At 43.8% G+C, this 27065-nt stretch overlaps 1 protein-coding gene and 1 pseudogene across 4 annotated transcripts; one reads left to right on the top strand and one right to left on the bottom strand.

The window, feature by feature from the left end:
* Positions 1–1622: 1622 nt before the first annotated feature.
* Positions 1623–26382, bottom strand: OAT (ornithine aminotransferase). 4 transcript variants are annotated; one of them, XM_072804977.1, is made up of 12 exons: positions 26250–26382; positions 25597–25816; positions 19716–19802; positions 17415–17642; positions 13884–14108; positions 13685–13780; positions 9693–9820; positions 8086–8208; positions 7293–7421; positions 6406–6519; positions 4421–4565; positions 1623–2868 (listed from the first exon to the last, which is right to left on the bottom strand). In XM_072804977.1, exons 4-12 carry the CDS (start codon positions 17614–17616, stop codon positions 2708–2710), a joined length of 1323 nt encoding a protein of 440 aa, XP_072661078.1. In that variant the 5' UTR covers positions 17617–17642; positions 19716–19802; positions 25597–25816; positions 26250–26382; the 3' UTR covers positions 1623–2707. The 4 variants fall into 4 exon arrangements, with proteins under 4 accessions (XP_072661078.1, XP_072661075.1, XP_072661076.1 ...); XM_072804974.1 differs by having other exon boundaries at positions 25648–25816; XM_072804975.1 differs by having other exon boundaries at positions 25648–25816; positions 26238–26258.
* LOC140620729 (dolichyl-diphosphooligosaccharide--protein glycosyltransferase subunit TMEM258 pseudogene) lies at positions 11584–11842 on the top strand (annotated as a pseudogene).
* Positions 26383–27065: the final 683 nt, after the last annotated feature.

Here is a 27065-nt window from a genome sequence, read left to right as displayed (position 1 = left end):
AGGAATTCCAGACTCCCCGACATCCCACCTTCCTGCACCCAGGGTTCTAACTGCTCCCCAGGGCACCCTGTGCTTTCCTACTGGGTCCTGTCTCAAGCTGTTAAGGCCTGCAAAGAAGTTAGCAGGAAGCCTGCTGGTCTGTTGAACTGACCTAGCCTCCAGGGCTTCTCTGATGGGTGAGAATTGCTGAATGCAAATCAAACGGACTCCTGACTGATGATCATATGCCCAAAGGCAGCATCAGAGGCTGCCTCTGCACGGAGCCCACTGCGAGCTCACTGGAAATGCACTTGGTCCCGCTCACACCGAGTCAGGATCTGCATTTTAGGAAGGCCCCTGAGCCAGGTTTCTCAACCCTGACTGCACACACAGTCCTCTTGGGGAGCTTTAAGCCTGCTGATACTCTGGTGCTACCCCGGAGATTCCAGCAGTCCCGGTGGTTCTAATGTGCAGCCTCAAGGCCATCTGGAGGCTCCCATCAGGGACCTCCGGGAGGCCTGGAGGGAAGGCTGAGACTGGCACCAGCACCAGAAATACCCAGTCCTTGAGTCCAAACCAGGGATGGAAAACCGGCTGCCTCTGAACGTGTTAGGAGGAAACCATGCTCCAGTGTCACAGACCCGTCTGGGCTCTGTAAACATTTAAATCATTTAAATGGCCCACCCAGACCAGTAAGCGCTGCCATCATGGTACCAGCAGACCCTCCTGTAACCATTCACACATTTAGTCATGAACCCCACGCTGCTGCGAAGTAACTCACTGGAACCCGGGAGTGGCAGGGAGCCACATGGCACTAACTGCGTTTAAAAGTTCATTCCGGGCAGCCCCGGTGGTGCAGCGGTTTAGCGCCACCTGCAGCCACGGGCATGATCCTGGAGACCCTGGATCGAGTCCTGCGTCGGGCTCCCTGCATGGAGCCTGCTTCTCCCTCTGCCTGTGTCTCTGCCTCTCTCTCTCTCTCTCTTGTCTCTATGAATAAATAAATTTTTAAAATCTTTAAAAAAAAAAAAAAAGAAGTTCATTCCCAGGCATCCCGGGTGGCTCAGCAGTCTAATGCTGCCTTCGGCCCAGGGTGGGATCCTGGAGACCCGGGATCAAGTCCCATATCGGGCTCCCTGCATGGAGCCTGCTTCTCCCTCTGCCTGTGTCTCTGCCTCTCTATGTCTCTCATGCATAAATAAATAAATAAAATCTCTTTAAAAAAAATAAAATTAAAAAAATAAAAGTTCATTCCCGGGCTGCCTGGCTGACTCAGTCAGTACAGCCTGCAACTCTCAATCACAGAGCTGTAAGTTCGAGCCCCACACTGGGTATAGAGATTACTTAAATTATTTTTAAAAGTAAAAATAGGGAATCCCTTGATGGCTCAGTGGTTTAGCACCGCCTTCGGCCCAGGGCATGATCCTGGAGTCCATGGATCAGTTCCACATTGGGCTCCCTGCATGGAGCCTGCTTCTCCCTCTGCCTGTGTCTCTGCCTCTCTCTCTCTGTGTCTCTCATGATAAATAAAATCCTTTAAAATAAATAAATAAAATAAAAATAAATATAAACAAAAGTTCATTCCCTTTGACACAGCAATCCACCCCTAGAGACCTCCTCCACACACATGGACTATATAAACATAAAGTAGTCACAAGCTTTGTTTAAAGAGTGAAAAACTGGAAACAACTCAAATGTCCCCCATTATGAAATTACAATACATTTACATATGATAGTCATCACAGAGTGAGATAAACTTCTAATTACTGACATAGAAAAGCATCCAAAATACTATATTCAGATTTTTTTAAAAAGAGGGGGAAAATTGCACAATACTATGCATAATAAGGATACTTTAATAAAAATGGTAAATATCAGTAATAAGCACAGGAAAAAAGCAATTATTGTCAAAGGGGAGAAGGGAATATAATAAGAGACTTTCTTTTTATAATTTCTATTTTTCTAGATACCACCGAAGCTGCTGAAATGCTCTTAGAAAACAAAATAAAACAAGAACAGTCTCAAAAAGCTTAAAAATGTTAGGTAATCGGTTACTGCCGTCATAGCACACTGATCACAAAACAGACGCTTTAAATAGAGGCTTTGCTTTAAATGTCAAGAAACACTGAAAATAAACCTTTCTTACAAATCAATCATTTAAAACATAATTTGGGAACGTTAAACATTAACTCCCAATTCAAAGTGACATTCATAGGATACACCCTGGTGTTGGCCAATATGAAGTTTCCTGAAATCCAGTATTTTATATAAGCTTAACCATTAATCCTTCCTAAAAACTAATCATGAGAACTTAACTTTGTAAGGTTAAGCAAGTCTTCCTTGTACTACTATCCCATGTAACTTTCTCAAACACAAAACATTTGTATCAGTAAGGAAATGATAAAAACATATAAATTATACTGAAGGGCTTGATTAAAAGGCTCTCTATATACAGGTGGGTACATTTCACCTTATAAAGCACATATGCACACAGAAACGTAGTCGAATAGAAATGCCATTCCACTCTCTTAGTCACGTTACATAGCAAACTGCATGTTTATAAATGTCATTCTAGTATGCATCAACTGAAAAAAAATGTATATTAAAAAAAAGTCCTTGAAGACACTGAGGAGTGGCACATGCCTATGTCAAGCCCAGGAGCGCTCCAGGACTTGCTCGAACTGCTGTCTCCAGCTGGCGCCGGACCCCACTGAAAACTGTCTCTTCCTCAGAAAGACAAGATGGTCTTGTTAATGATTTCCACAGACTCCTGAATCTCATCCTCCTTGATCACAAGTGGAGGTGCAAACCTGATGATGTCGCCATGGGTCGGCTTGGCCAGAAGTCCGTTATCGCGGAGCCGCAGACACACCTTCCAAGCATCATAATCTAAAGAAAAATGGTCAAACACACATGCTGATCAAAGTGCCGCCCGGCAGAAGAGAACCCCCAGGGCCTACTAAAGAAAGATGGCTTGGGGTTGCAAGCTTGCTTTGTTCTTATTCTTAAAAATGAGTTTATTTTTCAGCAAGTGCATAACCAGGTTTGAATGGTATGATTAGACATACAGATTTGTTAAGTCTTTCAAAAATGAAAAAAGACCAAGCAAAACAATTATGTGCTAAGGCTGTTGTACTAATTATGAGGGACCAATGCAAAAAGAATTTGGGGAGAATACATGGAACTTAATGGGCATTCGTTGAGTGATCCTCAAACACAGTAAACCCTGCACATTCCCAAAAACGGATGTGCTCCCCGTGGGGAGCTTGTGGAAAGAGACTTTTTTTTTTTTTTTTTTTACTCTCTTCATTTTGCAGTAGGATTCTCGACGCTGGCTGCTCATGAGAATCAACAAGGGTACTGGGCCCCTCCCAGACCCATCGAATCAGAACCTCCAAGGGGAAGCTAGGTTTGGATTAAGTTTTTAAAAGTTCCTCAGAGGGCAAGGGCACCTGAGTGGCTCAGTCGGTTAAGTGTCCAACTCTTGGTCTTGGCTCAGGTCATGGGATTGAGCCCCATGTTGACTCTGTGCTCAGTGTGGAATCTGTTAGAGATTCTCTCTCGCTCTGCTCCTCTCCATGGACTCAAGCATGAGTGCTTTCTTTAAAATATATGAATCTTTTTTTAAAAAAAAAAAAAGACTATTTATTTGAGAGACAGAGAAAACATGAGTGGGGGGGGCGGTAGAGGGCAAAAGGACAGAGAGAAGCAGACACGCTGCTGAGCAGGGAGCTGGACACAGGGCTCTATCCTGGGACCCCAAGATCACGACCCGAGCTAAAGGCAGACGTTTAACCAACAGAGGCACCCAGGTGCCCCATTAAGTAAATATCTTAAAAAATAATAAAAAGATAAAAATGAAAAGTTCCTCAGGTGATTCTAAAGGGTTGCCAAGGTTGGAATCCCTGCTTTAAAAGGAAGGGTTATCACAGGAAAATCCAGCAGAGAGCCCTTGAGGGCTACTACAGACAGCATACTGAAACTCCCCACACTCAGTGGTGGTGGGGGCGGTTATTCTCATCACCATCAGCAGCGTCACTCGTCATCATGACTGCTGCTCCTGCCACCTTTACTAAGTATTCCATACTCCTGCCATACTAAGTATTTGAATGAGGCGGGTAAGACAGCAAGAGGAAACTTCCTAGGGAAGTGCTCCATGCAGTAAGAGCAAGGAACTGGGCATCTCCAAGTGCCGCATCAGTAACCTATGGCAAAATAACAAATGATGTCACAGAACAAAAACAGGTCAAAGTAGTTAAGTCCTTCCTGTAGGATTGGGCTCTACTTTCAGAGACCATTAACCGAAGTCAGATGATAACTCTGAGTAAAAGACCTGGTCAACAATTTCAAACAGGGGAACCCAACAAGCAGATAAAACACCACATGTGTTTTGGTCCTTCCCATAAAAATAACATCTTGAATAAAATATTTGTGTCCATACCTTTGGTTTCTCGAATAACAATAGCATTTAGTAATCCTTTCCCCCTGACAGCGGTGACAATGTCAGATGGCAGCTTCATGAGCTCGTTTCTCAGGATGATACCCATTTTTTCTGCATTTTCGCCAAGGTTTTCTTCTTCCAAAACCTGTGTTTAAAGAGAAATTACACAAATGCTAAGACTACCCTGTTTTAGGTTGTTCTTTGGAAGGAAACATGGACTATAAGCAAAGGAAGAACATGATCAGATAAAGATCAGTCACTGGACTTTCATTTCTGTTTTCCAAAGCCTATACCAGTTTAATTTCTTTTTTAAGATTTTATTTATTTATTCGTGAGAGACACAGAGAGAGAGAGAGAAAGAGAGAGAGAGGCAGAGACATAGGCAGGGGAGAAGCAGGCTCCCTGCAGGGAGCCTGATGTGGGACTCAACCCCGGGTCTCCAGGATCACACCCTGGGCTGAAGGGAGATGCTTAACCACTGAGCCACCCAGGGATCCCCTAATTCTTTTTTTTTTAAATAGGTTCCACACCCAGCATGGAGCCCAATGTGGGGCTTGAACTTAACCCTGAGATCCACACCTGAGCTGAGATCAAGATACAGATGCTTTATAACTGAGCCACCCAGGCACCCCAACCAGTTTAGTTTCTAATTAAACATATAAAAGCTCAAATAGAACCTTACTTTAGGGGACACCCGGATGGCTCAGTGGTTGAGCGTCTGCCTTCAGCCCAGGGCATGATCCTGGAGTCTCGGGATCAAGTCCTACATCAGGCTCCCTGTGAGGAGCCTGCTTCTCCCTCTGCCTATGTCTCTGCCTCTGTGTTTCTCATGAATAAATAAATAAAATCTTAAAAAAAAAAAAAAAAAAAAAAAGAACCTTACTTTAATCACAAATCTATCCTCGATCTGATTTCGTTGGCAAAATAGGAATTAATATTTCTTTAATGCACGCAGCCCAGGTGGCTTAGTGGTTTAGCGCCGCCTTCAGCCCAGGGCCTGATCCTGGAGACCCAGGATCGAGTCCCACCTCAGGCTCCCTGCATGGAGCCTGTTTCTCTCTCTGCCTGTGTCTCTGCCTCTCTTTCTCTCTCGCTCATGAATAAATACATAAAATCTTTTTAAAAAAATTTCTTTAATGCAACTGGTATCTTCTTAGTTGAATAAATCAATGGACTGAATATACTTTAATTTTTATTTTATTATTTTTTAAAAATTTTATTTATTTATTCATAAGAAACACAGAAAGACAGAGAGGAAGAGAGAAAGGCAAGAGGAGAAGCAGTCTCCATGCAGGAAGCCCATTGTGGAACTCGATCCCGGGACTCCAGGATCATGACCTGAGCCAAAAGCAGATGCTCAACCACTGAGCCACCCAGGCATCCCAAACTAATTTTTAAACTACAATAGTTCCCTTTACTTAATCACATAATTTTGTTCCTTGTAGTAGGCACCTAAGGAATAAGTCTAAAAGCATTCAAATTGACACTTAAAAAAAAATTCAGGGGGGCACGTCTGGTCAGCTCAGTCAGCTAAGCATCTGCCTTCAGCTCAGGTCGTCTGCCTTCAGCTCAGATCGTGATGTTGGAGTCCTGGGATCAAGTCCTGCTCCTCGGGTTCCCTGCTCAGCGGAGAGTCTGCTTCTCCCTCTCCTGTGCACTATCTCTTAAAATAAAATAAATAAAACCTTTAAAAAACAAAAAACAAAAACAGCCTTGCAGACCAGGTCTGGTCACAGAGTAAGAGCTCTGAGAGCCACCCAGGATCTACGAGCCCAAACTCCCAGGTGACTATAACTCAGAAGCCCCTGGAGAATTCCCATCTACTAGTTCAAGGTTAAATTACTTTTTGAGAATGCATTGCCCTTCCTCTGGACTTCATATTCTATGATGCTTGGCAATCTTATTATATTTCTCACGACACCAATGGGCTCAAATTTCAGTCACGTCGACACAGACAGACACCAGACATCAGAGTCAGTCTTTACCTCCAGGGCTGCGATGGCCACTCGGCAGCCTAGCGGGTTGCCTCCGTACGTGGACCCATGTTCCCCCGCCTTGATGGTCAGCATTATTTCATCATCACACAACACCGCCGATACCTGCGAGAGAGAATTCAGCACCAACCAAATCATTTCTCAGACTAACTGTTCCCATTCTCAGCACACCGGGAACACAAATATTTATGAAGCTGGTATTAAATTTGACATAAAGCTTCCACTAACTAGGGCTGCACATCTTTCATCATAACTGCCAGTGACAAACTGGTGAGGCCCTAAGCCCAGTGCGAGCACGTCGGGCACGCTTCAATGGCACAGAACAAGAGCATTTTGGAACGAAGAGGAAAGTGGTTTCTACAACGACGGAATTTAGAATTCTTTCCACTTTCAAGGTGAAATGCTTGGTTTAACTGCTTAGAAAACAACATCCTGCGCTACGTTCAGAGCCCTTTACCCTTCTTCCAGTACCAATGACTGGCTCTGAATGGTAAACTCAAGGACAAAACTAAAACAAATTTCTTCCAACCTCTACATTAATCAGTCATGGTTTTAGATAATTAGTAATGCTAGGCTTGTGAACAATGGAAAAAAGCACAGGGTTCTAAGTGTACTTCTGGGGTAAAATGTTTCTGTCCAAAACAAATGCTGTAGCAATTCCAAGGCATACGCAGTTCTCCAGTTAAAATTAACTCAGTGGATCGACCCCCTGGAACTCTGAAATGTTTCTGTTATGCATTCCAGGTGACATACAGCACAGGAGACGTATACCCAAACCACAGGAATGCACACTGTCACAATTGGCTGACGTAAAAATATCTTAAGGACAGATTTCATGAGAGTAGGGGTGAGAGAGAGAGGCCAAACCTACAACTTACAGGGTATAAGCCTCCGGAAAGTGCCTTTCCCAGAAGAACTACATCCGGTCTGACCCCTTCATGATCGACAGCCAGCCACCTTCCAGTTCTGGCCAATCCTGTCTGAATCTCATCAGCAATAAACAGAACCTGGTGGGAAACAACAGAATACAGTAATTATCGATTTTGTTTCCATGGGGAACACATTGAACTATTCCCCACACAAATCTGTCATTCTGACATCCCCTCAGAACTGTGGGAACCTTTTAATTACCAACATAATGTCAGCAGCATCCTATGAAAACCCTATGGACACACAGTTACTTCCTAGATCAGGCCACAGTTTCCCTGGGGGCCCATTCCACTCTATTCTTCAGGGTAGAGACTGGGCATTTTGTTGTGGGGTGGAGGGTGCAGTTAGATAAAACTACTCTCTGGAAACAGATTAATTCACTTGCTTATTCCAAACATTCATCAAATAGTTACTACTTCTTAAATATGAACTAGCTTGGTGGGAAGAGGAAGAGAACAGATGGATAAATAAGCAAGGGTCTGAGAAGGATCACAGCAGAGGCTGCAGGAGTGGAGAGGAAAGAACCACAGTTGGGGCCAGGAAGTCTGCAGCTCTACCCGGCCCTGTCTTGGCCAGTTTCCAGGGCTAGCAAAAAGTCAGCTTCTGTGCAGGCTGCTGATAAAGTGTACTAGAAAGTTCTGAGGCTCTCAGAATGAAGTCTCCCCCTGGTGGAAAGGTGATGTCATCTTTGCTCCAACCCGACCAGCCCTAAGCAAGGCAGGCAGATGGAAGGTGGGCGACCTGGTGCTGGGTGCAGAGCTCTCGCACACCCATCAGGTAGCCGGGATCCGGAACGACGACGCCCGCCTCACCCTGAATTGGTTCTACCATGAAAGCTGCAACGTTTGGATCCTGAAGAGCACGCTACAAAAAAATATGAATAAGTTTTAGTAACTTCCTTTTTTATCCTATTTGGTTACACAGACTAAAAATAGGTTAAATCTGAAATCACACACCGCACATATTTTTATGTTAAGTATGCAAATTTAGTTTTTGTACTAACTTATATTCTGACTTCAGAGTATATAACATTTCTGGGGCACTTGGGTGGCACAATCAGTTCGTTGAGCGTCAGACTCTTGGTTATGGCTCAGGTCATGATTGGGGTCATGGGATTGAGCCCCGCATCAGGCTCTGCATTCCAGACAGATTCTACTTGAGATTCTCTTTCCCTCTCCTCCTACCCTTCCCCACCAACATGCTCTCAATCTCTCTCTAGAACAGATGAATAAATCTTAAAAAAAAAAAAAAAAAAGAAACCGCATATAATATTTGACAGTTACCAAAAGCTCTAAACACTTCAGCTTTAAGCTACTCTATATTCTCTAATACAGTTAATGTATTATAAAAACTAAAAAACATAGCTTTTAAAAAGACATTTTCTGGGCAGCCCAGGTGGCTCAGCAGTTTGGTGCCACCTTCAGCCCAGGGTGTGATCCTGGAGACCCGGTATCGAGTCCTGTGTCAGGCTCCCTGCATGGCGCCTGCTTCTCCCTCTGCCTGTGTCTCTGTCCCCCTCTGTCTCGAATGAATGAATGAATGAATGAATAAATAAATGACATTTTCAGTGAATCTTTTTATTTTACAAGTCCTCTACTCATAATTTTTTTTTTCTCCACTCATAATTTTAAAAGGCTAAGTGAAAATGGAGCAATTTTATCTAGTAAAGAAATTAAACACATACACTATCCAAGGGCGCCTAGGTGGCTCAGGCAGTGAAGCATCGGCCTTAGGCTCAGGTCCTGGGATGGAGCCCCACTTTGGGACTTTGCTTCTCCCCTGCCTCTGCCCCTCCCCTACTCATTCTCTCTCAAATAAATAAATAAATAAATAAATAAATAAATAAATAAATAAAATCTTTTTTAAAAATAAAGGAAAATACCCCACATACTCTGCAAGCTACTCATGCAGTATACAAAGAGAAAGTAGCTGGTTCTCAGGATGAGACCACGGCACCTGACTTCCTCGTGCTGGAAACTAGCCGACTGTCACAAGAGACTAGTCTGACATCTTGGCCCAACTTACATGAGACAGATGTTCATTACAGTCCCAAATCTACTTTCAAAGCACACATTTAACAAACTGATTTTTTTTTTAATTTTTTTAAAGATTTTATTTATTTATTTATTCATGAGAGAGAGAGAGGGAGAGAGAGAGAGGCAGGCAGAGACACAGCAGAGGGAGAAGCAGGCTCCATGCAGGGAGCCTGATGCAGGACTCGATCCCAGGTCCCCAGGATCAGGCCCCAGGCCAAAGGTGGCACTAAACCGCTGAGCCACCTGGGCGCCCCTAACAAATTGAATTTCTATTTGCTCTGAGCCCAAGCCCCATGACGCTATGTGCAATACCTCGAGAGCAGGCAGATCATTGTATGGAATGATCTCAAAACCTGGCATAAACGGTCCAAAACCATCGTAGCTGCTCGGGTCTGTGGAACTGGAGATGGCAGACAATGTTCTCCCCCAGAAATTTCCAGCTGAAAAGGAAAAATAGACTATTTCAGACAGACCCTCCAAATTTAATAAGCACTGTCCCCAAAAAAATACCTTAAGAAGTTTGATTTTTTTTTAAATGAAGGTTTGCTTTATGGAACCTCCAGTGAGCTTTCATTTGTTAAAATAAAACCTGATATTAGGGGGGGAAAAAAACAAACCTGATACTGGAGGTTCCCCTATGGAACCTCCAGACTGTACATGCAGCCCCAGAGGGTCAACACTGGTCTTTTTTTCCAATTATCCCAAACTCTGACAACTGAGGGATTCAACACGTTTGTCTAAACATGGAACATTACGACAGTAATAAGAGAAGAATATCCTTTATAGAGAATTAGTATTTTCCTTTTAAAAAACCAATACTGGGATCCCTGGGTGGCGCAGCGGTTTGGCGCCTGCCTTTGGCCCAGGGCGCGATCCTGGAGACCCGGGATCTAATCCCACGTCGGGCTCCCGGTGCATGGAGCCTGCTTTTCCCTCTGCCTGTGTCTCTGCCTCTCTCTCTCTCTCTCTGTGACTGTCATAAATAAATAAAAATTTTAAAAAAATAAAATAAAATAAAATAAATAATAAAAAACCAATACTATAGAATGAACTTTAAATTTCATTTGCAGAAAACATCCTCAGGCAATTTAAACACTTTCAAATTTGCCTTTCTTGGTATTATAATCTTTCATGTGCTAAATGACTGACACTTTTTTTTGTTCAGGAACATATTTTACCCATTAAATTATTTGGTTAATAAGTGTGAGGCCCTACTACGTAGGTCAGGCACTGTTCGAGGTGTTGGGGACAGAGTGGTCATCATGAGGGCTCCCTGCCCTCAGCGAGTTTGCTTAAATGCTAGAGGGAAGAAACACCATAACCTGAATCAGAGTAAAGCAAATGCATAAAATAATTTCAGGTGGGGACGCCTGGGTGGCTCAGCAGTTGAACATCTGCCTTCAGCTCAGGGTATGATTCTGGAGTCCTGGGATGGAGTCCTACATTAGGCTTCCTGCAAGGAGCCTGCTTCTCCCTCTGCCTGTGTCTGTGTGTCTCTAATGAATAAATAAAATCTTTAAAAATAATAATTTCAACTGGATTACATTCAAGCATGGAATGAAATAATGGAGAGTAACAGAGAGGCTTGGGCAGAGAATAACAGAGAGCCTTTTTTTAAAAACTTTTACCAGCTCTGCCAGCACCAACTCAATTAACCCAGTACTGAATTACTGTATTTTGGCTTAAAGCACCTCTAAATACTACTACTCTTGCAAAGGATCTCCCACCTATGAGAGACCCCCACCCTACCTGTCCACCAGTCACAGCACATTGATTCTGACCAGGCTTGTTTAAAAGAAAATACACCAGGGGCACCAGGGTGGCTGAGTCAGTTAGGTGTCTGACTCAATTTCTGCTTAGGTCATGATCTCCACATTGTGGGATTGAGCCCCATGACAGACTCTGATCTGGGCACAGGGACTGCTTAAGATTCTCTCCCTCCTTCTCTCTCTGCCCCACTCCTCTCAGTGTACACTCTCTAAAAAAACAAAAGAAAAAAGAAAACGCACCTGTCAGACCAGGAACCTATCTGCTCTCCTCCGCACAGACTCAGGAGTCTCCCTTCTCTGTGCCTTACTCTGCCAGTGTAAGGGACTTACAGCTGGGAATAGTCTTCTCGATCTCTACCCCACACTCAACAGCTGCTTTCAGTACACAGATAAAAACACCTTTTGCAACGGTGGATGACCCTATACCTGGCGAAATGGAGCTCGAGGCCATGAGCAGATACACCAGCCCAGTGAACCCTGCGGTTTTCCCCCATCTGACTGTGATGCTATTGGCAACTGGCGTGTTTACCACCTGGGTCTTTGTTTATGAGGTCACCTCCACCAAGTACACTCGGGATATCTACAAAGAACTCCTCATCTCCTTGGTGGCCTCACTCTTCATGGGCTTTGGAGTCCTCTTTCTGCTGCTCTGGATCGGCATCTATGTATGAGCACCCAAGGGTTCCAACCAGGTGGCTTCCCTGAACTCCCGCTTTTGTAAATTAATTTTTTTTTACTATTGCTGGAAGTGTCCTACCTGCTGCTCCCAATAAAGGCAGATGTGGGACAAAAAGGCAGATGTGTCAAAAAAAAAAACAAAAAAAAACACCTTTTGCTAATATGTAAGAGACCAATAGTCTGTAAGAATGAAAATCACCAGAAATGCCATTTTTGTTTGCAAGAAACAGTTATGTTATGCTATCCTACAACTAAGGTACAAGATTCCAAAATAACAGGTGAGCCAAGACTTCTTCTTTGGGAACAGTAATCTATCACGCCCAAATGATAACTACACCTGGCCATCAGAATATTTAACAATTTCAACCATCAAAAGAATGAATTTTGACCATGAGCAATGATAAATTTGTCTGTACTTCATGTTTTTAAAAATTAAAATCAAAGCTTTACCAAGAAGTCAGAATCTAGCAATTGAACATCATTAGAAAGAGTCTAAGAGTCAGACTATATTATACAGAGGACAAACTGGTAGTTACCAGAGAGAAGGTGGGGGGGCATGGGTGAAATAAAGGGCATCGGGTACACTTAACATGATAAGCACTGAAGAATGTACAGAATCCTGAATCACTACATTGTAGACCTGCAATTAACAGGACACTGTATGGTAATTATACTTCAAGTAAAAAAAAAAAAAAAAAAAAAAAGAGTAAAAAAAGTACAACTAGCAATAATTAAGGCAAAAGGAGGGCAACCCTGGTGGCTTAGTGGTTTAGCATCACCTTCAGCTGAGGGTGTGATCTTGTAGACCCGGGATTGAGTCCCATGTCGGGCTCCCTGCATGGAGCCTGCTTCTCCCTCTGCCTGTGTCTCTGCCTCTCTCTCATGAATAAATAAATAAAATCTTAAAAAAAAAAAAAAAAAGGCGGCCAAAGGAAACTTTTGGGGTAGTGGCATAGATTGTGGTGGTGGTTTCATGGGTGAACACTGACCTCCAAGCTCAGCAAGTTGTCTACTTTAATTACATACACCCTTTTATTTTATTCAAAAAATAAAAGTAAATTTTAAATAAAATAAGATGCTAATACACGGTAGGGCTGGAGAGGAGGAAGGTCAGATTCCAACATCTGAATTAACTGTTCACCTCCCAAATCAGTATCCAAGTCATTCCTCTCCACCATTCCCAGAAATACATCCAGGGCAACTCCAGTCCTCATCTTCCAACAGCTTCTGACAACATGGTACAACAATTCATCAAATACTAAGATTCAAACTTCATATCACAACTAGGACATGGCCCCACTCTAACAAAATCCAACCTCAGCAACCTGACAAAATACCAGAAAGACCATCTATTTAAGGAGAAACCTACTATGAAAAAAATCTGATAGGGATCCCTGGGTGGCGCAGAGGTTTGGCGCCTGCCTTTGGCCCAGGGAGCGATCCTGGAGACCCGGGATCAAATCCCACGTCGGGCTCCCGGTGCATGGAGCCTGCTTCTCCCTCTGCCTGTGTCTCTGCCTCTCTCTCTCTCTCTCTGTGTGTGTGACTATCATAAATAAATAAAAATTTAAAAAAAAAAAAAGAAAAAGAAAAAAATCTGATAAGCAGATGACAAATCATCTTATCGCTCGTTTTAGGAAGTAGGAAGTAGGAAGTAACTTAGCAGAGAAAAACCTCATTTATGTAGAAATACTTGGAAATAATTTCTCCAGAGGAAATCTCTCAATTTTTATGAAACATTCAGCAAATAATGTATCATGGATGAGGCAAACACACTGGAAATATCCCATCAGTAAATTAAAACAGTAATGGCATTTTAAGTTCCTATCACAGAAGTTAACGCTGAATTTCACATACCTGCAAAAACAATCTTTGCTTTGTATTTTGGAATACCCTTAACGGTATATCCCCACCTACGAGCAAGTTTGCAAGCGGTCTCTCCAGCCTCCACTCCTATAAAGAAAAAAGTTTTTCAGTTTAAAAAAAATTTTTTTAATTATCAAAAAGTAGTAAGATTATTTTCTTGGCTATTTAACGTCAAAAGGAAATATTTTACCTGTATTCATAGGAAGAACTTTGTGGTAGTTGAAAAGTTTAGTAACATACTCTTCATATTCACCAAGTACATTATTATAAAAAGCCCTGGATGTTAAGGTCAGTTTGTCTGCTTGATTTTTCAGAGCATTCACAATCTTCGGATGGCAATGGCCTTGATTGACAGCACTGTAAGCACTCAGGAAGTCAAAATATTTTCTGCCTTCTACATCCCATACGTAAATACCTAAATACATAAAAGAGAGTCATCTTAGAAAAATCACTGAGTTACATAAAGTTCAAAGATGAAAACTGTTGGCAAGCCTTCTGAATACCTACACAGGAACCTCTACTTAACACAGAATTGTGGTTAAGGCATGTTTTAGCTCAAGCATAGTAGGGTTCACTATAAATACTCTGGTTTATAAGGAATTGTTTGTTCAGCTTGAAACTACATATTTAACGGGAACACCATAACATGAAAAGGTTTATAAAGTCTGGAGTGAAACCTTCACTCCTAGAATACTGGGTTTTGAAATTTAAAACAGAAGTTTTACAGAACGTAAAAATCATGATTTGTGGACTGTAACCACCAACAGAATGGGAAATATATTCATATTTCCAATTCATACATCCATTCTGCTAAGGATCTAGTATCCAGAACACTTACAACTCAACAGCAAAAAAAACAATTCAAAATGGGCAAAGAAAAAAAAATGGGCAAAGAAAATGAATAGACATTTATCCAAAGAAGATATACAAATGGCAAAAAAAAAAAAAACACGTATAATACTCAATATCTCCATTACTGGAGAAATGGAAATCAAAACCTCACCAATAGCATTCCATATTCATAAGGATGGTAATAATTAAGAAAGAAGAGAAGAAGGGAAAGGGAAAAAAAGAAGAGGAAAGAAAAGAAAAAGATGGTGGGGCAGCCCTAGTGGCTCAGCGGTTTAGCGCCACCTTCAGCCCAGGGCCTGATCCTGGAGACCCCGTATCAAGTCCCACATCAGACTCCCTGCATGGAGCCTGCTTCTCTCTCTGCCTGTGTCTCTGCCTCTCTCTGTCTCTTTGTGTCTCTCATGAATAAATAAATAAAATCTTTAAAAATAAAAAAAAGAAAGGATGGAAAACAAGTGGTGGCAAGGACATGGAGAAATTGTAACTCATGTATTGCTAGAAACTGCAACTCATGTATATTGTAAAATGGTGCAGTAGCTGTAGAAGACAGCTGGGCACCTCCTCAGCAAGTCACACATAAAGTTACCATCCAACTGAACAATCCCACACCTAGGTATATACCCCCAAAAGTCAAAGACAGGTGTTCAAACAAAAATTTGTACACAAATGCTCATAGCAGCACTATTCATAATAGCCAAAGGGTGGAAACACAAATGTCCATCAACTGATGAATGAATAAAATATGATCTATCCATATAATGAAGTATTTTTTTTAAAGATTTTATTTATTTATTCATGATAAACACACACAGAGAGAGGCAGAGGGAGAAGCAGGCCCCATGCAGGGAGCCCGATGTGGGACTCGATCCTGGGACTCCAGGATCATGCCTGGACGGAAGGCAGGCGCCAAACTGCTGAGCCACCCAGGGATCTCCCATATAATGAAGTATTATTCAACCATAAAAAGCAATGAAGTGCTAACACGTGCTACAACATGGGTAAGCCTTGAAAATATTACACTAAGTCAAAGAAGCAAGGCACAAAAGGCCACATATTGTGGCCATTCCATTTATATGAAATATCCAAAATAGGCAAATCCACAGAGATGGCATGCAGGTTAGTGGCTGCCAGGTTCTAGGAGAGGGAAGAGTGGAGAGTGACTGCTTAATGGTTATAGTGGGTCCTCTGGGGTAATAAAGTCCTGGGACTAGAGGTGGTAGCTCTACAACACTGAATATGTACTTAGTGGTACTGAACTGAATGGCTAAAATGGTAAATTTTAAGTTATATACACTTAAAATCTTTTAATGGACTATAAATATAAAAACGTATTAGGTAGCTTACCAGCTAAGTTTTACCATGTATTTAACATACTGTGTTAAGTGCTTCTGCATCTTATCTCCTCAAAAAACCTTACTATTACTTATTTTACTAATAAAATAAGACTTTATTTATTTATTCATGAAAAACAGAGAGAGGCAGAGACACAGCCAGAGGGAGAAGCAGGCTACATGCAGGGAGCCCGATGTGGGACTTGATCCCGGGTCTCCTGGATCACACCCCAGGCTGAAGGCGGCGCTAAACTGCTGAGCCACCGGGGCTGCCCTAAATGTTTAATACTCTTATACACCATCTTCTGGCCCCGAGCTAAGTAATAAACTTAGATTTTATTAGGTTAAGGCTATTATTTCAAAACGTGCATTAAATTACCACTTGGCAACTATCAGTAATCATTCAGGCAGAGAACAATTAATGGATGCTAAAAGTGTGAGTAAAAGTTTGCAATCTCAAATCATGTCTCCACAAGATATTCAAAAGGGCAACATAGTATCTTTGCACTGAAGACAGCTGGCGGTCGCTACCTTACCAGCCAACTACAAACTGAGGTTCATTCTACAAAATTATTGACCTGTACTCTTCAAAAACATCAAGATCAAGAAGATGAAGACTGAGGAACTGTTCTGGATTAAAGAAAACTAAACAGACCTGAAAACTGAATGTAACCCATGATATGAGATTTTCCTTTTACAATAGGACAGATTTCAAATAAAATCTGATCAGGTCTGTAGATTAGATAATGATGCTGTAGTAATGTTAATGTTCCTATCTTGATAATTACACTATTGTTATGTAAGAGAAAGTCCTGTATTTTAGGAAAGACACACTCAGTATTTAGGCATAAAGAGGCATCACATGTCTGCAATTTCCTCTCAAACAGTTCAAGGACAAAATGTAGCTCACACACACACACACGAGTCCCTACGTGTGTGTTGGGAGGGGGAGAAAATGATAAAGCAAATGTGAAACAATGTTAGCACTCAAGAAATCCAGGTGAAGAGGGGTGCCTCAGTGGCTCAGTCAGTTGGATCACCAGCTCTTGATTTCAGCTCAGGTCATGATCTCAGGGATCTGGGATGGAGCCCTGGGTCAGGCTCTGTGATCAGCAGGCAGTCTGCTTGAGGATTCGCTCTCTGCCCCTTCCCTCTACTCTCTCTCAAATAAATAAATCTTAAAAAAAAAAAAAAATCTGGGTGAAGAGTAAAACAAAATTATTTGTACTACTTTTGTAACTTTTAGGCCTAAAATTATGCCAAGAGAAAAGTCAAAGGGAAAAAAACGATAGCACTTCTGTATCTTACATCTGTTCTTGGCCAGGTTCATCATGGCAAAGACTGAGTTCATCTATGTATCTCCCCTCAGTAGCTAAAACAGCAAGCACTAGAAACTCAATAAATGTTGAATTAACTGTATCTGCAATAGAGAAATTAAATGCACCTGGAAAAATGTATACTGAGAAAATTTTAAAGCAATCTTTTTAAAAGGTTTCAAGCAAAAGAGAGAAGGGATGTTGGATTAATTCAAAATGTACCTTTTCCCCTTTCCAGGGCTACAGGTAAAGGATGGTAGTTGTGTGCACCATATTTAGATTCTCGCTCAAAAATGTAATCAGAAGATGGAGGGCCTTGGATTGTCTTTTTAGTTGCAACAGACGTAGCAGAAGCCACTGAAGAATGAACTCCACGACGGAGCACAGCAACGGTCTGCAAATGAGCTAGTCTGGAAAACATCATGTCCTTCAAGTAGGAATACCACTCACCTATTCAAAAAGAAGACAAGGCAGTAAGAGTAAGAATGTTCCCAGAGTCCATGTACATCAGCTCATCATGTGTTAACCAATTTACCACAGCCCGCCAAAGAATCAGGCAAATGAGAGAGAACAGAGACCTGGGAAGCTTAAGGGGAAAAAGCACATGAATGTTTAGAGTGAAACCTGACAAGCACTACAGCAGGCTGTAATAGGTAAGGAAATCAAGAAAAACTATGGATGGGAGGTCAGGGGCTTTCCCTTTCACTTACAATCTTCTATGCCACTCGAGACTTCTTTATTAAACACAGACTTTTTTGAAGTCATCAGCACTGAGAGTACCTCCAAGGACAAGGAACTCACGCTGGGGGAGTCAGGCACAGCAGGGGAAGGTGGAGGGGGACATGGGGGAGGCTAAAGAGGTGGTACCTGACCTTGCAGACTGAGCACCCCTTAAAAAGGAACTGCGGGGGTGGGGGGCAGGATCCATTCAGATCTGTCCCAGTAAGGAGACCAAATCAGAGAAGGAGGTGATCGTGGGACGAGAACTACCTCGTATACCAACTCCTTCCTTGTATGTAAGGAATGGAAACATGGAGAAAGAATTTGGCTTCTACAAATAAAACAGGGACTGCTCTAGAGGAAAAAGAATGGGTGTGGAGTGGAAACAGTGATTTCTTGGGGGAAGGGAAGGGTGTTTTCAAGTATAACACCATAGGGATGATGGGTGGCTCAGCGGTTTAGCACCTGCCTTCAGCCCAGGGCATAATCCTCAAGTCCCAGGATCCAGGATCAAGTCCCACATCAGGCACCCTGCATGGAGCCTGCTTCTCCCTCTGCCTATGTCTCTGCCTCTCTCTCTGTCTCACGAATAAATAAATAAAATCTTCAAAAAAAAAAAAAAAAGTATAACACCATAGACAGAAACTACAAAATGTAAAATCTATTATTGAGCCCACATATCTATAATTCCTACAGCACAAAATTATCAGAAACAAAAGTGAAAGGCAAACATACTAGGAAAAAAATATTTGGTAATTTATAACATATTTTGAAAAGCTTTTACAATAAGGTGAACAGATCAAAACAGACATATATATTATAAAATTTTATGCATTATATAAAATATATATTATATACATTTATTTACATATACACACATAAGAGGTGAAAACAGGTAAGTCCCAAAAAACACTTTACTCTGCCAGGACGGTTGCTTCTAGAAACCAAAAACTGCACCACAAAAGCAATTATTTAAAGGAAATAAAGGTGATCAGTAACTATAAAACAAACTACAATGAGCTAAGAATTTTAGTAACAAAACCTAAATATCACTGAGCAAACTAGCCTTTCCTCACAATCTCTATTTCAGAGTCTTGGTTGTTTCATCTGTCACCACCAGCCCTAAAACTAGCCCCACCACAATGATTCCCTTATGGCTTTGCCTCTCTTTGTCCCATTAATAGTCACCAGAAACCTTGAGGTAAAGACTGAGCTATGGAAGAAGCTAAGAAAAAGGAAATAAAACATAAAAAAAATAAAAAATAAACGCATAGCAACGACATCTTTTAAAATGATCTTTAAAGATGTTTTTTAAAAACAATTTCAAGATTAATAGAAAGTTGCCAGGGGTGCCTGCATCAGTCAGTCAAGCTTCTGACTCTTGGTTTCTTGGTTTGGGCTCAGATCATGATCTCAGGGGTGGGGCTCAGTCACTCAGCATGGAGTTTGCTTGTCCTTCTCCTTCCCCCTCTGTTCCTCCCCGGCCCCACCAAAATAGAATATTTTTAAGTAGTTGCCAAACATTAAGCATATTTAGGTCTTTTTAATTATTAATTTTTTTTGGTCTATACTTATTTTTTAAAAAGACTACTTAACTCATGTTTAGACAGAGTTCCCATGAATGACAGACAAGTCAAATCACACAACCTCCTGGCACTCAAACTGAGCTGCCAAATTAGCAAAAACTTAATACATGGAGCTTGGCTTACTTCCCTTTCAGCTTGGCTCGACCTGGTAAATCCAGTGTGCTCAGAAATTCACAGTTACTAAACAAAATCCAGCACTCAGTTTGCCAAGACTCACCAACTATCCTTTCTTCCCACGGTTCAGATCAGAATACAGACTTTTAATCTGAGGTCCAGGGAGAGTCTTCAGAGGGTCCAATAACTCCTGAAATAAAATGCAGAATTGTACGCATAAGTGCATTTTCCTAAGAAGGTCCTAGCTCTTACCAGGTTTTATCTCAGAAACGCACATTATTTAGGAACTAACAGACTGGAGATAGCAGCTAGCAAAAATGCAAGGTCTAGCTATAGAAAATGAGACAGAACTTCCCCCAAAGTACTACTGTGAAGTCTAAAACATGGATTTTAACTTTATTTCTTGGCCTTTTTATGCTCTATGTAGTAAGAATTAATGCTCTATTAAACCAACTAAAAATTAACGCAATTTTTACCTTGATCAAATTAGCAATAAAACACAGTGTTCCATGGTGGTATACTCTGAACAAAGAACTATAGCCATTATCACAGCGTTAGGAGGTTTGTACTCTTAGACCAGTAATTTCACTCGGAAGATCCTATTATAAATACTCAGGAATGCGGAGAAACATTCATGCATAAAAGATATTCAACAATAAAAATGGATCAATATAATCACATACATAACATGTTGTCATTTAAAATAATTAAGGGATCCCTGGGTGGCGCAGCGGTTTGGCGCCTGCCTTTGGCCCAGGGCGCGATCCTGGAGACCCGGGATCGAATCCCACATCGGGCTCCCGGTGCATGGAGCCTGCTTCTCTCTCTGCCTGTGTCTCTGCCTCTCTCTCTCTCTCACTGTGTGCCTATCATAAATAAATTTAAAAAAAAATTATTAAAATAATTATAGTATTATGACCTGGAGGTGTTTTACGATGTGTTTAAGTGAAAAAGAAACCATATATACAAAATGTTCAAGATTAAAGAAAAACCACCTGAAAAGGCACAAAAATGTTCACTGGTTTTCTACTATTCTGTACTTCCCACATTTTCTAATGATCATGAACTACGTTTATAATCAGAAAAAGTTATTACAAATGAAGCTGAACGTCTGCCTAGGTTGTCACACTGGACAGAGAAAGCTTAGGCAACATACAAAACAAAACCAAGGGGAAAAGAAGCTTTGAAAAGCTCTGAGAAAACCGCCTGTGGTTAAAAGAAAGGCAGAGGTCATTTCCCCTAGGAAGTGCAGGCTGGATTACAACAATTAGGTCTAGAAGTTCATTTGTATCTCGGGGACAGGGTCAAATTCTAAAAAACTACTCTGTAAGGATTTTGCTATCGAGGTCTACAGCTCTGTGACCAGAAGCAGGCAGAGAGGCACTATGCAGTGAAATATTTAAAAAATACTAAAAACTCTAACTAGCATTTTTTTAAGTTAGCTCTACACCCAATGTGAGGCTTAATCTCAAAACCCGTTGAGATCAGGAGTCATAAGCTCTTTCAACTGAGCCAGCCAGACGCCCCCTGATTAGCATGTTTTAAGTTCATTAACAGGTTGATTCACAGTATTCTGAGTGAAAAGGAAATCTCTGAAATTACCTAAATTCAACAGTCTCATCTTATATAAGAAGGTATTTGCTCAGTTAATTTGCAACAGACATGGGACAAAAGATCCATTTATTGTAGAGTTCAGGCAGTCCTATTAAAAAATAACAACTTAAGAGGATCCCTGGGTGGCTCAGCGATTTAGCGCCTGCCTTCAGCCCAGGGCGTGATCCTGGAGTCCCACATCCGGTTCCCTGCATGGAGCCTGCTTCTCCCTCTGCCTGTGTCTCTGCCTCTCTCTCCCTCTCTCATGAATAAATAAATAAAATCTTTACTTAAAAAAAAAATAAAAAATAATAACAACTTACCAACAAAATAACATTCAAACATTAGTAAAAAAAAAAATTAGTAGTACTGTCCTCCTTAAGGCTTTTTAAAGATGAATTCTGAATATTCAACTGAGAAAAGTCCTGCAATTGGGAGTGTGATGATATAACTAGAATCCTGTGGACATAATTTTTTAAGATTTTACTTATTGGGATGCCTGGGTGGCTCAGCGGTTGAGTGTCTGCCTTTGGCTCAGGTCCTGATCCCGGGATCCGTGATCGAGTCCCACATTGGGCTCCTTGCAGGGAGCCTGCTTCTCCCTCTGCCTATGTCTCTACCTCTCTCTGTGTCTCTTATGAATAAATAAAATATTTTTTTTAAAAAAGATTTTACTTATGTAGTCATGAGAGACACACAGAGAGAGAGGGAGGGGCAGGGGGGGAGAGAGAGAGAGAGAGAGAGAGAGAGAGAGAGAGAGAGAGAAGCAGACTCCATGCAGGGAGCCTAATGCAGGACTCGATCCCAGAACTCCAGGATCATGCCCTGGGCAGAAGGCAGGCACTAAATCGCTGAGCCACCCAGGGATCCCACTCTTCTAATTTTTTGATTAAAAAAAAAAAATCAGGGGATCCCTGAGTGGCGCAGCGGTTTGGCGCCTGCCTTTGGCCCAGGGCCCGATCCTGAAGACCCGGGATCGAATCCCACATCGGGCTCCCTCTGCCTGTGTCTCTGCCTCTCTCCCTCTCTCTGTGTGACTATCATAAATAAATAAAAATTTATTTAAAAAAAAAATCAGAAACACAGACAAGAAAATTACCTGCAATTCTATAATCATGTTTTTCTATGCATAAATACGATATACATTAGTTTTCTTTCAATATACATTAGCTTTCTTTCACCCGCACCCATAGAATTTATGACATAAGACCCTCCTGAAGATTCCCACAAATCTTGCAGATTTTTGTCACAGGTCCTAATATTTTAGGACACTGGTCTTCATGTGGGTCCCCCTTCTAGAATCCCAGTAGGACAGGATGCCTGAGTGGCTCAGCAGTTAAGCGTCTGCCTTTGGCTCAGGGCGTGAACCTGGAGTCCCAGGATCGAGTCCCACATCGGGCTCCCCGCATGGAGCCTGCTTCTCCCTCTGCCTATGTCTCTGCCTCTCTGTGTCTCTCATGAATAAATAAATAAATAAATCTTTAAAAAAAATAGAGTTCCAGTAGGCTCCTTAAAATTACAGTAACCAGGGATCCCTGGGTGGCGCAGCGGTTTGACGCCTGCCTTTGGCCCAGGATGCGATCCTGGAGACCCGGGATCGAATCCCACATCGGGCTCCCGGTGCATGGAGCCTGCTTCTCTCTCTGCCTATGTCTCTGCCTCTCTCTCTCTCTCTGTGACTATCATAAATAAATAAAAATTTTAAAAAAAGAATTTAAAGAAAAAATTACAGTAACCATATCTTAAAATTCACTTTGCATTCCCAGAACCCAGCCCAGGTTTGGACATTTCACTGGTATCCTTTGTTTGCCAAATACATCAGAGCATTCCTAAATACACTTAGGATTCCTAAAGGAGTCAAGGCAGCAAGAGAGAGCAAGGTCATCTAGAAAGGTGATTAAATCACCCAACCCTGGGATCCCTGGGTGGCGCAGCAGTTTAGTGCCTGCCTTTGGCCCAGGGCGTGATCCTGGAGACCTGGGATCGAATCCCACGTCGGACTCCTGGTGCATGGAGCCTGCTTCTCCCTCTGCCTGTGTCTCTGCCTCTCTCTCTCTCACTGTGTGCCTATCATAAATAAATAAAAAATTAAAAAAAAAAAAATCACCCAACCCTAACCGAGTTGAGCCTAGCTCTCAGAGAAAGCTAGCATTCTCTAAGAAAGCACCAGAAGCAACTATAATCTTTCCATCAAAAGTTCACTTCGACAAATACCATATGATTTAACTCATGTGTAATTTAAGAGCCAAAACAAAGGATCATGGGGTGGGGGGGGTACCAAGAAACAGACTCTAAACCATAGAGAACAAGTGGTTAGTGGAGCAGAGTAAGGGGGGGGAGCGCGGGGGACAGGGATTAAGGAGTGCACTTGTGATGAGCACTGGTGTCAAAAATAAGTGCTGAATCACGTAACTGCACACCTGAAACTAATACTACACTGTCTGCTAACACACTGGGATTAAAACAAAAACTTTTAAAACTTTACTTCATTAAATTTAAAGGCCTTTAGGAGACAAAACAGGTATAAACGTAACCAGTCCTGGCTGTTGTCATGCATTTAACCAAGGCCCATACTCAGGTGCTGAAGAAAACAAATTACTACTGACCGGGAATATTTTAACATTGTTTTCAGTAATCTACATAGTTCACAAAGCCCTTCTTCAAGCTATTATTATTCCTCTCTATCTAATCCATCCTGCCTACATGAAAACATACCTAAAATAGAATTTCCATAAAAGGCTGCATTTTAAAGCATTAATTTAGCACGCACTATAGTTTTTTTTTTTAATTACTGTAAAAGAAAAACCACTTAAAATATTCCACTTGTGGAATAAATTTGGCTTTACTATATTGGTCAAATATTTACTTTTCTTGAGGTAACCATTCACAAATACGGTCCCTTTTTTTTTTTTTTTTTAAGTTCTGCCAACAAAAGTTTGGTGGGGATTTTTTTTTTTTTTTTTTTGTACATAATCTGGCTAAGATTCAACTCAACTGCGTCACTGGCAAACACCTTCACCATCACTATTGAAAAAGGACTGGCTCTGCCAGACTACACCCTCCACACACCTCCAGAATTTAGTCTATTCCTCTCTATTTTACTTTTTTTTTTTAAGTAGGCTCCACGCCCAGCACAGAGCCTAGCCAGGGCTTGAACTCATGACCCTGAGATCAAGAGCTGAACGGAAATTAAGAGTCGGACGCTTGACTGACTGAGCACAGAGGTGCCCCAGTTCCTATTTCAAAATATGAGATTCAGGGGTGCCTGGGTGGCTTGGTTGGTTAGGCAGCTGCCCTTGGCCAAGGTCAAAAGCTCCAGGTCCTGGGATGGGGCCCAGAGTTGGAGCTTCCTGCTCAGCGGGGAGTCTACTTCTCCCTCTCTGTGCACCCCCCAACTGCCCCCACCCCCCACTCTGCTCTCTCAAATAAATAATTAAAATCTTTAAAAAAAAAAATACATTTAGGACTCCTGGGTCGCTGAGTCTGTTAAGCACCTGCCTTTGGCTCAGGTCTCCATCCCAGAGTTCTGGGATCCAGCCCCATGTAAGGCTCCCTGCTCAGTTGGGGGCGGGGTGGTGGTGGTCTGCTTCTCCCTCTCCTTCTGCCTGCCACTCCCCCTGCTCGTGGTGTCAAATTTAAAAAATATTTTTTTTTAATTAAAAAGTGCATTTATCTTTTTTAAAAAGATTTTGAGGGCAGCCTGGATGGCTCAGTGGTTTGGCGCCACACCTTCAGCTCAGGACGTGGCCCTGGGGTCCTGGGATCGAGTCCTGTGCTAAGCTCCCTGCATGGAGCCTGCTTCTCCCTCTGCCTCTGTCTCTGCCTCTTTCTCCCTGTGTCTCTCATGGATAAATAAATAAAATCTTAAAAAAAAAAAAGACTCTACTTTAATACTTGGAACTCTTTCAGCGTCTGGAACTAGATTTTCCGAAGATGAAGCCAAGTCATCCTAATGAAAGACAGTCTATTGTTCATTTCAAAGAGGTAAGATAAAGAAACTGGGTTACGTGAAGAACACTTCCAGGTTCAAACTGGAGAGAAACCGGTTTGCCCACGGAAGCTCCCCCCCAACGCCAGAGAGGAGATTTAGAATTGAGAAAACTAAAAGATTCGTCATTTATTAAGGCCAATGCATTTCAAACTCACTCCTCCTTTTCTCCCTTATCACACCTTATCAAAAATCAAAAAAAAAAAAAAAAAAAAGAGGGGATCCCTGGGTGGCTCGGCGGTTTCCCGCCTGCCTTTGGTCCAGGACGCGATTCTGGGGTCTCGGGATCGAGTCCCGCGTCGGGCTCCCTGCGTGGAGCCTGCCTCTCTCTCTCTCTCTCTCTCTATCATAAATAAATAGAAATAAATCTAAATAAATAAATAAATAAGCAAGCAAGCATCACCTTTTCAAAGGGGGGGGGGGGGCGGTCCACACTGAAAGCCAGAAGAGTTACCAAAAGGTGGAGCCCGGAGACAGGTCCCTGAGAACAAGCGGCCCCTTGAGTTCACCCGGAATCCAGGGATGCTCAGCAGCGCCGGCAAAGAAGCCGAAGGACGAAGTCTTCCAGCTGAACCCCCGTTGGCCCCAGTCCCTGGACGCCGCCCCGTGTAGTCCGCACGCTCCTGGAGATAAGGCTCCAGCTCCGTCTTTGCATCAAGGCCGTAGGGGAAACGACGCTGGGGGGGGGGGGGGGGGCGGGGACCAGCAGGGGGGCCCGGGCGCTGCCCGCGGGGCCTCCAACCCTCTCGAGCGTCTCCCCCGGCGCCCCCCGCCCAGCACAGAGGCCGCGGCTCCCTGAGCGGCTCCGCAGCGCCCGGGACAGCCTCCGGGCGAGCTCAGGCCGCGGGGTGCCCGCCGAGCGCGGGGCCGACGCCCAGCACCTCCCGCCGCACACCCGCAGGCGCAGGGACCCGGGCGCCCCGGCAGGCGGGGCCGCCTCAGCCTCCCCCCGCTCCCCGCCGGGATGCGCCGCGCCCAGGGCCCCGCGGTGCCCGCCGCCGCCGCCGCCGACGCCCGGCCCCCCGAGCCGCGGCCCCTCCGCACCCGCGCGGGTACCTGGCAGCGCCTCCGCACCCGCCCGGGACACGCGGCGTCGACAGCGCGGCAGCGCGACGGCGGCGCGTCACACAGCCTAAGACGCGGCTTCCGCCCCGCCCCCCAGACGCCCTCGCCGCCCATTGGCTGGCGGCGCAGGGCTGAGCACCAATCGGCGTGGGCCCGCGCCGGCCCCGCCCCCGCCCCCACCGCCCCGCCCCGCCCCCCGCCGCGGGCTCCAGCGGCGCCCGCATCTCCCGGGAGGGGCTGCGCTCCTCGCGGTCCTGCCCGGCGCCTCCCGGCCGCCCGCCCGCTCGCTGTCCGCCCGCGGCTGGCGGGACGACGAGGATGGGCAGGAAGGAACGTCCGCCGGGCCCCAGCCGCGGGGCGCGGCACGACCCGCTCGACCTCCTGCCTGCGCTCCCGGGCCCTGCTCCCCGCCTGGCCCTTGTCACGCGGAGCCTTCTAGGGGGCGGCCACCGAGTACCCCAGACTCAGCTGCAGGACCCTCGAACCGCGCCCCGCCGCACCCCCAGAAGTCATCACGGCTGCCCGCGCACTGCCCGCCTCCTCCTGGCTGCGGGTAGACCCTTGCATGACCGCGACACCCCCCCGCCCCCGTGTACGTTTGTCTGGAGCGCCCTCCACCAGCCATAATTAGAACTCAGAACTCAGAATGCACAGTCCAGGACAATCTCGTAGTAGAATCGGAAGGGAAGAGGCGCCTGCGGGGCTCCGTGGTTGAGCTTCTGCCTTGGGCTCAGGTCGGGATTCCGGGGACCTGGGATCCAGTCCCACATCGGGCTCCCTGCAGGGAGGAGCCTGCTTCTCCCTCTG

This window comes from Canis lupus, chromosome 29, assembly GCF_048164855.1.
Source record: "Canis lupus baileyi chromosome 29, mCanLup2.hap1, whole genome shotgun sequence".
NCBI lineage: Eukaryota > Metazoa > Chordata > Mammalia > Carnivora > Canidae > Canis > Canis lupus.
The sequence above is the reverse complement of the archived record's forward strand: the minus strand, read 5'-3'. Positions and strand labels throughout refer to the sequence as shown.

Excerpts from the sequence above, each read along its gene's own strand:
- OAT (XM_072804977.1), bottom strand. The coding sequence starts at position 17,616 with ATGATGTTTTCCAGACTAGCTCATTTGCAGACCGTTGCTGTGCTCCGT. Across the intron at positions 8,209-9,692 it reads ATGATCTGCCTGCTCTCGAG|CGTGCTCTTCAGGATCCAAA; the intron begins GTATTGCACATA and ends ATTTTTTTGTAG. Across the intron at positions 2,869-4,420 it reads TGTTATTCGAGAAACCAAAG|ATTATGATGCTTGGAAGGTG; the intron begins GTATGGACACAA and ends ATTTTTCTTTAG.